At 44.2% G+C, this 13,936-nt stretch overlaps 1 protein-coding gene across 2 annotated transcripts in view; it reads left to right on the top strand.

Annotated features, from left to right (window-relative positions):
* The window catches only part of MCFD2 (multiple coagulation factor deficiency 2), a 9,447-nt gene extending 3,678 nt beyond the window's left edge, over nt 1–5,769 (top strand). For both annotated transcript variants that reach the window (XM_008575358.1, XM_008575357.1), the window contains exons 2-4: nt 2,158–2,318; nt 3,074–3,233; nt 4,665–5,769. In XM_008575358.1, the coding sequence (XP_008573580.1) occupies nt 2,164–2,318; nt 3,074–3,233; nt 4,665–4,796 (447 nt within the window). In that variant the 5' untranslated portion in view covers nt 2,158–2,163 and the 3' untranslated portion in view covers nt 4,797–5,769. The remainder of the gene's footprint in view (nt 1–2,157; nt 2,319–3,073; nt 3,234–4,664) is intronic.
* The last annotated feature ends 8,167 nt before the right edge of the window (nt 5,770–13,936 follow it).

Raw genomic sequence — 13,936 nt, 5'->3', positions numbered from 1 at the left:
GCCGTCGGCCGGGGGCGCCCCCGCGCGGGGCCGGGGCCCGGCAACGGGACTGCAAGCCTCGGTGCTGCTCCCGCGCCGCGCTCAGCCAGTGAGCGGGAGCCGGTCTGTACGTGGGATCCGAACCCTCGGACGGGAGCGCCGCCGCGCTTCCCAAGCGGCGCACTATCCAGTGCGCCACCGGGCCGGCCCGAGACCTTGTTTTTCAATATACAGTGGCAATGACCTTGTCAGGATCTGGATACTTTTATTTGGTAACATTGGAAGTATAGTTTCTGGCTATTTTATGAATTATTTTCTGGAGGTAAGAATTAACTGGAAACTCCTTTTAAAATCCCATACCTATAGTATTGGAACAAAATTATGGGATAGATTACATTAAATACTTATTTGTAAAGAAAAAATATGTTTATGTTAGAAATTTTAGAAGCAGTAGAGAAGAAAATCACAATCGCTCTTAATCTCATGACTCCAGATCATCTTTGTTATCAATTTTTAGTCATTGTTTGGTATATACATTTTTTATTTTACAAAATGAATTATTCTTTATAGGCTTTTGCAGGCTTCAGTTTTTCATTTAATATATATTAAGCATCTTTTTCTGTTACTAAGTATGACAGATCACATTGGGATGTCACTGTTCAGTAGTAAGCCTAGATTCTGCTTTTTAGCCCCTGGAAGTTACACATCCCAGTGACTATTGTCCCATATAGGGAGGGGACCATAGGAGGTGAAACGGCTAATGGGCAAGACAGGGAAACTTTTCTAAATGTTGTAGCGTGGCATACTCTCAGGGTCCTACCCTAAGAGCACCTCTGCTTCCCAGCCCCAGGCACGAGAGTGGAGCCAGCAGCAGCTCTGAGCCAAGCTCTGTGTGTAGCATTTGTAAGGTATGCCTGGCACCCAGGTTTTATCTTTACTGCTGTAGGTTTGGGGCTGTGGGCTACAGTTGGCCCCTTAGAAGTCACTGGCCCCTGTCATCCAGTTGCAACTGCTCTGCCTTTTGAGAAGTGAATGTTAGGTCAGGTCTTTGTTTTTGAATGTAGGTCTCCTTCACCTTCCTTTTTGAGGTCAGTTGATAGGTCCCAGGAAGGGCCAGAACTTTCCAGTTGAATCAACATTTATTAAAGGCCAACCTGACCCTTGGTGGGGAATGCTGTTGGGAATAAAGTACTCCCTGCCCTCAGGGAGCTTGCTCTGCAGCTGACTGTGTCATCTTGTTGTTGATCATAATTTCAAGTGTAGCTAGACCCCAGGAATACTTGATGGAATCCTGATTTCTCTAACTTTCCTTTCCAATGCTCTCCCATAGTGGTTAAGTTACTTGCTGCTGTCACAGCTCTGGGAGGTGGATGAGGCAGGAATTAACGTCCTCTTCCCCGTGTCCACTGCTGCAGACCTTGATCTGACCCGCTTTATTGCTTCCCTCAAAAACCAAGATCTTATCTCCCATCATGAATCATTCATGGCTCCCCATTTGTCCTCATGAAGTGCCAGCCCCCTTGGCATATGTGCAAAGCCGTGTCCAGTATGGCCTATTCACCTCTTGCTGCCTACCCCCATCTGTCTGCTTCATACCCTCTAGGCTCCAGCCCAACTGAGCCACATGTAGTTTCTTTCCCACTTGTGTGCACTTCTGCTCTGTTCCCACCATTGAATTGCTGCACGTCTGTCCAGGCCCAGCTAATGTGTCACCCTGTTTATCAGCCTTTTCTGATTTTCTTTCAACCAGAGGAAGTTTTTTCTGCTAAACTCCCAGAGGGTTTTATTTTTCTCTAGTATACTTCACTTTCTGCCTTTCTCAGTGCTCTTGGTAGAGTGTATTTCTCTCAATGGACTGTCACTTTTCGTAGGCAGTAATAACCTTTGAATTCCTTTAAGATCTCAGGAATTGCTTGGCCCTATGAAAGCACTTCAAGAAATTTTGTGAACCCCAACCCCCTACCCACCCCCGCTGCCCCTGGCACCCATTTGAGTTATGGGCACCTGGAGCATCCAGAGTCATCCTGCAGTGTAGTGGCAGAGCTGGCCTTGAGCCCAGTTTGATATGCTGTCTTCCACAACCTCGCTGCTTCCCCCAGGAGTGTACCATGTCAGCTCTCGAAAAAAGCTTTAACTCTGGTGCTCTCACCTTCATCTTCTCTGTCCCCTGCCTCCCAGGTACTGATGACCATGAGATCCCTGTGGCTGCTCAGAACCCCCTTCCTGTGCGGCCTATTCTGGGCCTTTTGCATCCCAGGTGCCAGGGCCGAGGAGCCTGTGGCCAGCTTCTCCCAGCCCGGCAGTGTGGGCCTGGACAAGAACACAGTGCACGACCAAGAGTATGTATTCAGCCTGGGCTGTGGTCCGTAGTCTCCCCATCACCTGCAACTGCAGCCAGCTGCAGGGGCTCTCATCCTCTTTTCCTACTCCTGTGTACGTGGCTCCTTGACATTTTTCAAGGATGATATTTATTCCTTATTGCCACCTATAAATCAGGGAGTCTTTTTCATCATCATATGACAAGTGGACAGTCTTGAAGCCCCAATGGGATAAATTACTTTTCTGAATTCTGCCTCTCTCTATTTCACCACAGACACACACAGACACACACAGACACACACACACACACACACACACACAGTAGTAGTGACATAATCCAGACTACAACTAAGGTTTCTTGACTCTGACAAGATCTTTTTTTTCTTTAATTGATTGACACATCCAAACATTGAATCATTTGTTGCAGCTTTTGTCCTGGGCCAGTTAGCCTCATACATTATACTTCACTATCCTTGAATTGTTTTTTAAAATATTTTTTAAATTTATGGCACAAAAATGTTGTAACAAAATTCTAATAATAAAGAGGAAAAAACGCCCATAATCATGCCAGCATACAGACGACCTGTTGACTTTTTCCCTGCTCCTTTCATGGCCTTGTCTCTATGTATTATCCTTGAGTATGGTCTGCCACTGTTTCTATTTGCTTTTCTGAGCTGGATGAAGTTTAAGATCTTGAGCTTTTCAGAGTCCTTAAGGTTTTGGCATGATCCCAGTGTTGCTGCCAAGTGGTCTGAGTCTGACTGTTGGTTTTTAGGCATATCATGGAGCATCTAGAAGGTGTCATCAACAAACCAGAGGCGGAGATGTCCCCACAAGAACTGCAGCTCCATTATTTCAAAATGCATGATTATGATGGCAATAATTTGCTTGACGGCTTAGAACTCTCCACAGCCATCACTCATGTCCATAAGGAGGTAGGTCAGGCAGTGGCTCAGTGGGCAGTATCATGGAAAGTCCTCCCTTGGGTAATTCAGTCCCCAGTCTTGATGACATGTGCTGTCCTGTGCATCAGCAGTGCTGCTGCTGCTTTCTCTGCTCACCACGCTCTTCTGCCTCTTTCTACTTAACGGTCCTTCCTGCAAAAGGTGACCTGCTGAGGCAGAAGCCCCAGGGCTGGGCATTTTATCTTTAACAAGTGCTGTAGGCATTTTTGCTACACACCGGAGTTTTGAGAACCAGTACTAAAAAGACAGACCACACTCAACATGCAGAGCAGGAGAGAAGTTGTTTCATTTGGGAATGGCAAATGAGGGAACCAAGGGCTAAAGAGACTTGGCAGTAGTTGAGTGTTTGTGTGATACTGTACAGTGCTCTGCAGTTTCAAAGCACTTTCAACTAGGTTAGAGATCTTGTTGGATCTTTGCAACAGCCTGAGTAGGAAGGGGCAGGCACTGTTATTACTTCCATTTTTTGGATAAGGAAACTAACATCGGGATTTTGTGCCTCTAGGTTTAATGTCATCCCACTCTGCCACATTGCCTGACTTTTATGGCAGGGGCCCTAGGCAGAGTTGGTAAGGTGGGTGTGATCACATTGGCTGCCAGGGGTGCAGGTTGAGGTCTGCCTCGATGGCAGTATGGTTTTGCACAGGAGAATGGCATTGTTTGGGGAAGATCCTTTGCTGTGGGAGGCAGACTGGTGGATGTGAGGAGAGACCAGTGTTAGGGAGAGGACTTAAGATTCCGAAGTCCTGGCAGGCAAGGATGGTGGTGGCGATAGGAGAGGAAAGGGTAGATGTGGGAGATGTGGCAAAGGAAGAACCAGCCGTGAATGGCTTTAGCTTAGCCCCTGGTGCAGTGAGCCTTGCTATACCTGCTGCTGGAGCAGCAGAAGTACTTTTTCCTCAAAGACCATAACAGGTTCTACTGGTTGGAGGAGGCTTCTTCCTCTTGTTCTGACTGCAAGATGTCTAATATATCACTGTTTCCATTTATCAGGCAAATTGTGCACAGACCTGACCCTCGGGTGGGCTTAGGCTATGAGCTTTTCTTCAGCAGGGGTGTGTGGGTCAGGGAATCTATGAAACCCATAATTCTGTGTAAGCAGACCCACCTTTCTACAATGAACTTGTATTACTTTTGTAATTAGAAAAGAATGCATAGTAATTTTTAAAACAAATAAGCAAGGGCCTGCTTTGAATGCATCTTTCTTCTAACTGGCAAATTTAAATTGAATTATTATAAATTGACTCTATATTTGATAGTTGGGTAGGTGGATTCCTAGAAGTAACCAAGTACAACATTGAAAGAGTTTCCAGACACATGAGCATAGACATTTTGGACATTAGCTAAGCACTTCTTCCAGCAAAATGTGCAACTCATCATTATCTACATTATATTTTGTAGGAAGACAGTGAACCAGCACCAGTAATGAGCGAAGATGAACTGATCAACATAATAGATGGTGTTTTGAGAGATGATGACAAGAATAATGATGGATACATCGACTATGCTGAATTTGCAAAATCACTGCAGTAGATGTTATTTGGTTATCTCCTAGTTATATGCAAATGTTACCCGTGATAATGTGATTGAACACTTTTGGTAATGCAAAATAACTCATTTCCAACTATTGCTGCAGTGTTTTGTAAAAACCTGTAGCAATTTGTTACACTGGGGTGAGAAAGAGAAGAGAAATGGGACATCTTATAGTCCCTATGTGCTGTTAAATCTCTTATTGGACCAGGGCTTGATTAAAGAATCTTTTTAAGAGTACTGGATAATTGGAGCTGAGCACTCAGGAACTTGACTGTAGTATACTGCTAGTTTCTTGATTTTAATTCATGCAACCTGAAAAGTAAGACAACAAGCTTTCCCAAGTGGACCCACATCTCAGTAACAGTGAGGGAATGGAGTTAATGCCAAAGGTTTTCCTGGGGGTGGGGGAGTGTCCTATCTCTTCAGGTAAACATGGTCAATATTCTGTAAAGTTCCCCTGGCCTGAATAATTACTTGCTCTTAGCAAGTGGATGTTTATTAGTCTCTTTCAAAGCCACAGCATAAGAAGAATGTCAAATAAATGATACACCACTGGCAAAAGTGATTAACCTTTTCAGATTTTCAGTATTTTATGCAACTACTGCCACGTCCTTATCCTTTATTTCTTTTCTGTCTTCTTCAACCTGGGAGAGACCTTGAATTTAAAAGTGTTCTCTACTCTAATCAATAGTAAATGTTTTAGCTTTCTTAATGTTTGTATTTCACTCTTGTTTCCAGAGTTTCGTTTTTGCAGTTTAGTAACCATTCAGAATGTAAGGACTTGATACAGCAGGGGTAAAACTGCTGGCTGGTGTAGCCTAAGTGGAGGGTGAGAAGATCATTCACCAAACACAGTGATTAACCTGATACACGTTCTATTTAGAAGGAGTGTTGTCTAGATTACCTCTTATAGCCTGTATACGTGAATTCTTTCAAATCAGGAAAGGTTAAAAAAGGAAGCCTAAAAACTCTTTAATGAGGAGCCACAGCAGATTGTAATTTGGTTTATTGGATGTGCTGGATGTGCTAGAGTAGAAGACCTCAAGTGATGGTTGAATGGGAAAAAGAAACTGCATAAAATGTGCTGAAAGATATATAGAGACTTATTTTCTTTATTAAAGTATTCTTATAAGAAAACATATGTATTTGTAAAAATAGTTTCCTGTGTCAAGTATTTGTGCAATCAGAGCTGACTTGTAAACTATTCTTGTAATTTCTTGTTATTTTGAAAGATTTATATAATGAATTCTGGATATATGACCAATAAAACTGATGAAACAACATAAAGAGCAGTTGATTTTGTCCATATAGGCTTCCCTTCTACCACATGAAAGGTTTATTTGTTTAATACAGATATTTAGATGTGCCTGCTATTATTACGGGTCCTGTGACCTTCCTTGGCTATACCCTGCTCTTTTTTGCAGGGGTAGATTCTTAGTATTTAAAGTCACTTTCCCCTTTTAGGCATTTTATTTTCCTCCAAATGAAATCATTTTTGGATTTTTCTTCTCTGGCCAAATTCAGATTATGACAGCATTCTCTAGTCTGGGAGAATATGTAATGTTTCCCCCTTGACTCTGGTGACTGTTCTTTCTTTGCCAGAAAATTTAGATAGCATTATTGAAAACATCCCAGGCCCAAGCAAAAAGTAGTCTCCCCTGGCATTTCAGAAATGACACACTTTGGGCCGGCCCGGTGGCGCACTGGATAGTGCGCCGCTTGGGAAGCGCGGCGGTGCTCCCGTCCGAGGGTTCGGATCCCACATACAGACCGGCTCCCGCTCACTGGCTGAGCGAGGCGCGGGAGCAACACCGAGGCTTGCAATCCCGTTGCCGGTCCCCGGTCCGGTACGGGGGCAACACTGAGGGTTGCAATCCGTTGCCGGACACGGAAAAAAGACAGAAATGACACACTTTGTTCTGCCTGTTGGAAAGGAAGTTTCCCTTTCCTTTTTTTTTTTTTTTTTTCCTGAGACCCTTGGACCTTGCACTGGCTCTTCTTCATCCAGAGCTGCCCTTCTGGATGGATGTAGTGAATGGGCTCACAGTTGGAGGGATCTCATAACTGTTGGCAGCTGGGAAGGAATTCAGTGAGGGAGCTGGGGTGGGGGAGGGAGAGAAGCAGATCATTAGAAGATAGAATCACCCCATTAAACAGACAGGACTGCAACACCTTCCTCCTCCATGACTGGCTGCTGTTTAATTATTCCCTGCCAGCCTTTGTGGTCCTCTTTGTCTTTCCTTACAGAAAGTTCCCCTGATGGAAGAGGGCCTTGGGACATTAGGGACACAGCATGATTTACCATTCTCTGCACACCCCCTTTATCTCTACTACGTGAGGCCTTGGCCTTCTCTCATAACCTGCCTCAAGAATTTTTCAGGATGTGTAAGGAGCATCTCTGCACCTCAGTTTCCTTATCTAAAATGGAGAGCAATATATCCAGGTGGCACAGCATTATATGAGAAAAGTGCACAAGCTTTGGACTCAGGCCAACCTGAGCTGAAATCCTAGGCCTGCTACTCCTTAGCTGTGAAGTTTCTAAACTTTTGTTTCTTATCTAAAAGATAACTAGCATAAAAGTTACAGAGAGGTTAAGAGGATTAACAAAATGAGAGAAAATAGATAAAGCACCTAGTACAGTGTCTAATGTAAAGTAGGTGCTAAATAAACAGACTAGATCATACAATGAACAAAAATTAAGATGCCAATAAAAAGAACAATTGAAAAAGAGAATCTAGAAATAAAAAAAGTGATACTCCCATCCCCTAATGTTTTTCATTAAAAGGTTTAAAAAGTAAGGTCAAGGAAATCTCCCAGAAAGTAGAACAAAAAGAAAACTAGATGAGTGATAACAAAGAAGGGGTAAGAAAATAAGGGGATCTATTGAGATTCATAACCAATTAATAGGAATTCTTAGAAAGAGAAAACAGAAAATGTGATGTGGACGAGATAACCCAAACCAACTGAAACTGGACTAAGAAACAAGCAGACAGGTGGAGGAGATGGGGATGTGAGAATCTGCTGGCCGCGCTGCTGAGCTGGCTGCAGACTGACCCAGTTCTGGAGCTTACCACGCCCCTAGGATCTGTCTCCTCTGCTTTCAGCTCTGCCCTCTGCATTAGTGCCATTCTTGGGTTCCAAGCAGGGGTGAAATGGCAGTAGCAGCTCCAGAGCGTCCTCCTCAGTTTCAGGCCCTTCAGAGAAGAAAGTGTCTCTGTCACAGCACACTTGTGCCTGACTATGTCCTAGTACGCTGTATGGCGCAGTATTACAATAATGAATTCTGGTGTCAGATGACCTTAAAGTAAGTCCTGGTTTTGCCACTCAATAGCTGTATCACTTGGGCATATTACTTAATGCCTCTGTGCCTCAGTTGCCCAACACGGATGATAATGTCAGTATCATTTCATCTGAATGTTGTGAGGATTAATTGAGTTAATGTGTAAAACTCTAAGAATGGGGCCTGGGCAGAGGAAGTGCTTTATCAGTGTCAGGCAGTGTTGGTATTTTGAGTCCATCCCTGAACCAGTCCCCGAGGCCAGAGCCATGCCACACAGGCCAGTTGCCTCAGGTCTGGGTTATGTGCTGCATCCCCAGTGAGGAGCAGTGAAGTGACAGTGGGGAGGCAGCATTTCCACTAGGGAAATTGGGGTACAATTACCAGAGGAGGAGGTTGAGTAGCTCCTGGTGGCATGCCCTAGGATGCTTGGCAGCCAATTACCAGAGGAGGAGGTTGAGTAGCTCCTGGTGGCATGCCCTAGGATGCTTGGCAGTATTTACTTCTTGCAGGGAAATCTCCCCGCTCCCCACTATCAGGTGGTCTGGCCCCGCCGCTCTGCCGAGACCATTATAATGCTATATTCGAAGGCACAGGCCTTCAGCCAAACAGCCCCGGGGGCTGCGGGCACCCTGCCTGTTCTTTCCTAGGCCTTGCCTCCAGCCTGAGGGGAAACTGTGATCTCTATCCTCTGTCAGCATGCCAGCATCTGGCTTTGGCCCCTGACTGTCTGGAATCTCTCATTCCCAAGAGTGAACAATAGTTTTCAGACATGGTCTAGTCTAAAACCATTTTAGGAAAGAAAAGCCTCCAGCTGCGCAAGGCTGTGAAAGGCCACTGGAGCCCATCTGCACCTCTCACCATCTCAACCCAAAGCGTCTACACTGGGGCTACTTCCCCTCATCTCGGGTGTCCCCTAGGAATTGCGAGTGATGCCTTGCAGCCAGGAGACTGACACAGCCGCTCCAAAGTTCTGCTGAAAAAAATTAAGTAACTCGCCCAATTCCCACAGCCAGGACGAGAATGGAAATATGTCAAGACCACACAAGAGAGACTGGAGAAATGAGAGCGTGGGCAAATGGGAAGGCTGGCCATTCTCTGGTCTGTGGTCAGGATTTAGAGTGGCACCAGGGTGCTGGATCATGGACAGGAACCGGGTCGGGATTGGGAAAGTCCACAGGATGTCATCTGAGGATGAACCTTTAGGAGGTGAACTCAAGGGAAGGAAGTTTGGATGTTGAATGTAATTGATTTTTACAATAATGCTCCTGAAAATATATAAATGTGACAGCTTTATTTTCCCATGACTACACAACTGTAATTCACTCTTTTTTTTAAAAAAATTAAAAATTTTTTTTTTATGAAGATGACCAGTAACGGGATCTTAACCCTTGTCTTGGTGTTGTCAGCACCACGCTCTCCCAAGTGAGCCAACCGGCCATCCCTATATGGGATCTGGACCTGTGGCCTTGGAGTTATCAGCACCGCACTCTCCCGAGGGAGCCACGGGCCGGCCCAAATTCACTCTTTTACTCTTGGTGCTATAGGAATAAAATGCTGGTATTTTATTATAAAAATAGTACATTTTTGAAAACAAATAAATGAATACAAATTAAAAAATAAAAATAATATATTTTCATTACAGATTACTTAAAAATACAGAATGGTAGAGGGATAAAAATATGGTCTCATATTTGGCATATTTCCTTTTGTTTTTTTTTAAGTTAAAAAAAAATTTTTTTTACGTAGTTGTCATCATGAAAATATCATGATTTACCCAATTGTTTTTTTTTAATCAAAGGCATGTTCATGCATAAAGCCATTTCTATTTTTACCATTATTTCTTGAGGAAATTGAATTACTTGGGTTTGAGCAATTTTAAGCCTTAGTAAATATTGCTAAATTGATGTCCCAAACAGCTATGCCAATTAATACTTTATCCACATTGTATATAAACAGCCTCTTTCTTTTAGCTAGACCCGTAGCATATCCCAACATCTTCCCTAGAAAGGAAGAACAATTTGAGTGGGAGCATATTTCTCATAAGAAACCATGGAGGACAGAAGGAAGTAACACCACATTTTTCAAGTGCTGAAAGAAAAAAACTGTCAATCCAGAATCCTATATCCAGTGAAAATATCCTTTAGGAATGAAGGGGAAATCAAGATATTCTTAACCGAAGGGAAATTAAGAGACTTTATCGTGAGCAGACCTACCCCAAAATGTTACAGCCACCCTGAAAAAAATTTGGCAGTTGTTTTAAAAACTAAACATGTAATTACCATATGACGGAGCAATTCCATTCTGGGGCATTTATGTTCACATAGAAACCTGCACATGAATGTTTATAGCGGTTTCATTGTAATAGCCAAAAGCTGGAAACAACCCAGACATCCTTAAACAGGTGAATGGTTAAACCAACACTGGTACTTCCATATCATGGAGTACTACTCAGCAATAAAAAGGAACAGACTATCGAAACAACAACCATCTCCAGAGAATTATGCTGAGTGAAAAAAGCCAATCCCCAAAGTTATGTACTGTATGATTCCATTTATGTGATTCCTCACATGACAAAATTATAGAAATGGAGAACAGATGTATGGTTGCTGAGAATTAAGGAGGGGGTGAGAGCAGGAGAGAAGCAGGTGTGGCTGTAAAAGTGCAACACGAGGGATCCTTGCAGTGATGGGCTTGTTCTGTGTCTTGACTGTGTCAGTGTCAGTATCCTGGTTGGGATATTGTATTACAGTTTTGGAAGATGCTACCTCTATTAGTCCGTTTGTGTTGCTGTAACATAAATACCTGAGACTGGGTGATTTATAAAGAAAGGTTTATTTGGCTCACAATTCTGGGACAGCTGCATCTGGCATGGGCCTCAGGCTGCTTCTGCTTATGGCAGAAAGTGGCAGGCAGCTGGTGGGTACAAGCAGATCACATGGCAAGAGGAAGCAAGAGAGAGAGGAAGTGCCAGGGTCTTTTAAACAACCAGCTCTTGCAGGAACTAATAGAGCAAGAACTCACTCGGGACCCCCACCCCTCAGAGAGAGCATTAATCCATTCATGAGGGATCCGCCCCCATGATTCAAACAGCTTCCAACACTGCCACATTGGAGATCTGATTTCCACATGAGTTCTGGGAGAACAATACATACAAACTCCATCACTACCATTGGGGGAAACTGGGTCAAGGGTACACAGGATCTCTCTATTACTTCTTACGACAGCATGTGAATCTGCAATTATCTCAAAATAAAAAGTTTAAAATAAAATACAATAAAAGTTCAAAATAAAAACGTTTTTTAAAAAGTGTTGAAAGCAACACAGCCTTTTCAACACTACAATGGCAAATTTAAACTTAGGACCCCTGGGAAAGTGTTTGACTAGGCTTATTGCTTGGTGTTATAGCAACGGGGACTGTACTGGTAGTGCTCTCAATTACAGCCTGTTTCAGAGGCTTTCAGAGAATTCACTTTGCTCTGCTAGAAATCAGAAGGAAACATCATCACTGGGCATTTTCTGTTCATGAATTTCCAATTGCCTTCCTACTGGGTAGCTGGGGAAGGACATGCTGGTCATGTCTGCTAGAAAAAAAAGACCCTGCTGCCCGGGGAGTGGAGAGAGAGTTTGAGGAGGTCCTTGCACCCTGATGGTGGTGGGGGCTTGCGTGGCTGGCCCGAGTGTCTAGAGTCCTACAGGACTAAAGCAGGCTGAGTGTCCCTTGCCCCCAGCTGTGGGTACAGCCCAAGAGGAGTTGGGGCGGAGGGAGGCATGGGCATAGTTGGTGAGCCTGACAGGAGAGATCCAACAGGCATCCAAATCACAGAGATCTTGAGCTTCTTGGATGTCAGGGAATCAGATTGCAGGGGCTAGTGAGGGCTTATCCATGCGGCAGTCTCTGGTGTCCATAGCTAAATTCTATGGCCTCTGTGGGGTGTGAGATGGGTGACTATATCTGAAAGGACAAGGATGCAGTGGGTGCTGAGCCAAGTGTCCCTGGTTTTTTTCGAAGAGTTTTGGAAGTGCCCATTCTTGTAGCCTATGGAACCCATCAATAACAGCCTCATCAACAACCCAGCCTTGGGATGCTGGAGCAAGTCACTGGGTGGGAAGAAGATGGCACAGACGGAGCCGAGAAGGGAGCAGAGGCCAACCGTGACCACATAGTGGCAAGCAGGGGAAGTCATTTCTCCCCTTCCAAATAAGTGGACATGCCCACATTATAAACCCCACCTTACTGATCACGGCTTCAGAGCTAGGACACTTACCCAAGTTGGGCCAATACATTCTCTCTCCCAGGGGGTTGATACTTGGGACTGAGTGGCACAGCAGCAGGGAGACACAGGGTGGAGGTACATGAGTGGCACTGCTCCATACCCTTGCTACTCAATGTGTGGTCCACGGAGCAGCTGCATCACCCAGGGGGCTTTAATGCTGAACATCAGGCCCCACCCCATATGAGCTAAGTCAGAAACGGCTTTTTGACAGATCTCTGGTAACTTGCTTGCTCATTTTGATTTGAGAGGCACTGCTGTAGGGAGTATATCTCCAGACACCTGTGGCCCAGGCCTGAGCTGTCCTCTTCCTACTGCTGTGAGAAGGGTTGGATACCAGCGGCCTCCCTTGGCATTGCCATTTTCTAACTCTGCCATATTGGTTTCTATATCGTCTGCTCCATAACAGAGAGAACCTTACTGATGCAGACGGGCAGGTCGGAGGGGACAGTGTGAATCAAGGTCAGGCTGACCTTGCCCAAAGTGTCAGCCAGTTTGCCACACCAACTGAATTCCACCTGCTGAGAGCTAGTCCTTTGGGCTCATAAATCCTTTGAGTCTTGTTAAATGAAAATCCTCCTGAAATAAAAATGTTTCCAGTTATTTACCTTTAGGCTGAATTATCTTCTCAGATTCTTTGCAAAGGGACCACTTGCTGGGTTAGACATGCAAGAAGTCACAGAAACCTCCCTATTTTTACGCTTTGTTAAGGCCTGGTCCTGCTTCCCCAGATAAGTCCTGTATTGAAATTGTGCAGGGTGGGGATGGGGGGACTTTAAATAAAGTACACAGACCTCTGTCCCTCTTCCTCTGGGAAACCTTCTCAAACTAGTTCAGCCCATGGTCATCTGTCCCTTCTCTGAGCCTCCAGAGCAGCAGTCCTTGACCTCTTGTGTGCCATGGATTCCTTTACAGAATAATATTTTCAAATGCTTGAAATAAAAAAAACAAAGGATTTCAAAGAAATAATTATATTGAAATATAGGCATCAAAATATTTTAAAGTAGTGATTTAGTAATATATGTGCTTCTTAATTAGCACAGATCTAGCAGCAGATCTAATAATCACTGTAATGTCCAAGTAGTGATGAGTGAATGATTCGCAATATCTGCAACAACTGTAACGTGATGTGAAAACATAATTTTTACCAATGATGAAGTCACAGGTTCTACTATCATAGCTTTTTGCCTAATTCATAATTCAAGAAAATGCTAAATTTCAGTCTGAGCTTCATGAAAATAATGTAGTTGTTTCCCCCACTTAAGTTCAAGTATCCCATAACTATCTAGAAAGGATCAGGTTCCTGAGGTTAAAAATCTTTGCCCTAGAGGGCACATTGTCAGTAACATACAATATGCTCATTAGAATCACTGAAATAATATGTGTTTATAAACATGCCAGCCAAATAGATGTGTGCTAAAGGACCATTCCAGTCTCCATGGCTCTTCCACCTGCCCTGCTTCTACGAGGTGATGAGTTCCTCTGCACAATGGACCAGCGTCTGTCTTCTCTTGCTCCCGGGACGCCCTGTCCCTCAACTCCAGTGTGTGGCAGGGACTAGGCCCAGAAGGAGGACTCATTCAGCATTT

Source organism: Galeopterus variegatus, unplaced genomic scaffold (genome assembly GCF_000696425.1).
Source record: "Galeopterus variegatus unplaced genomic scaffold, G_variegatus-3.0.2 Scaffold1172, whole genome shotgun sequence".
Classification (NCBI taxonomy): Eukaryota; Metazoa; Chordata; class Mammalia; order Dermoptera; family Cynocephalidae; genus Galeopterus; species Galeopterus variegatus.
Note: the sequence above shows the minus strand (reverse complement) of the source record. Positions and strands in the feature narration are given on the sequence as shown.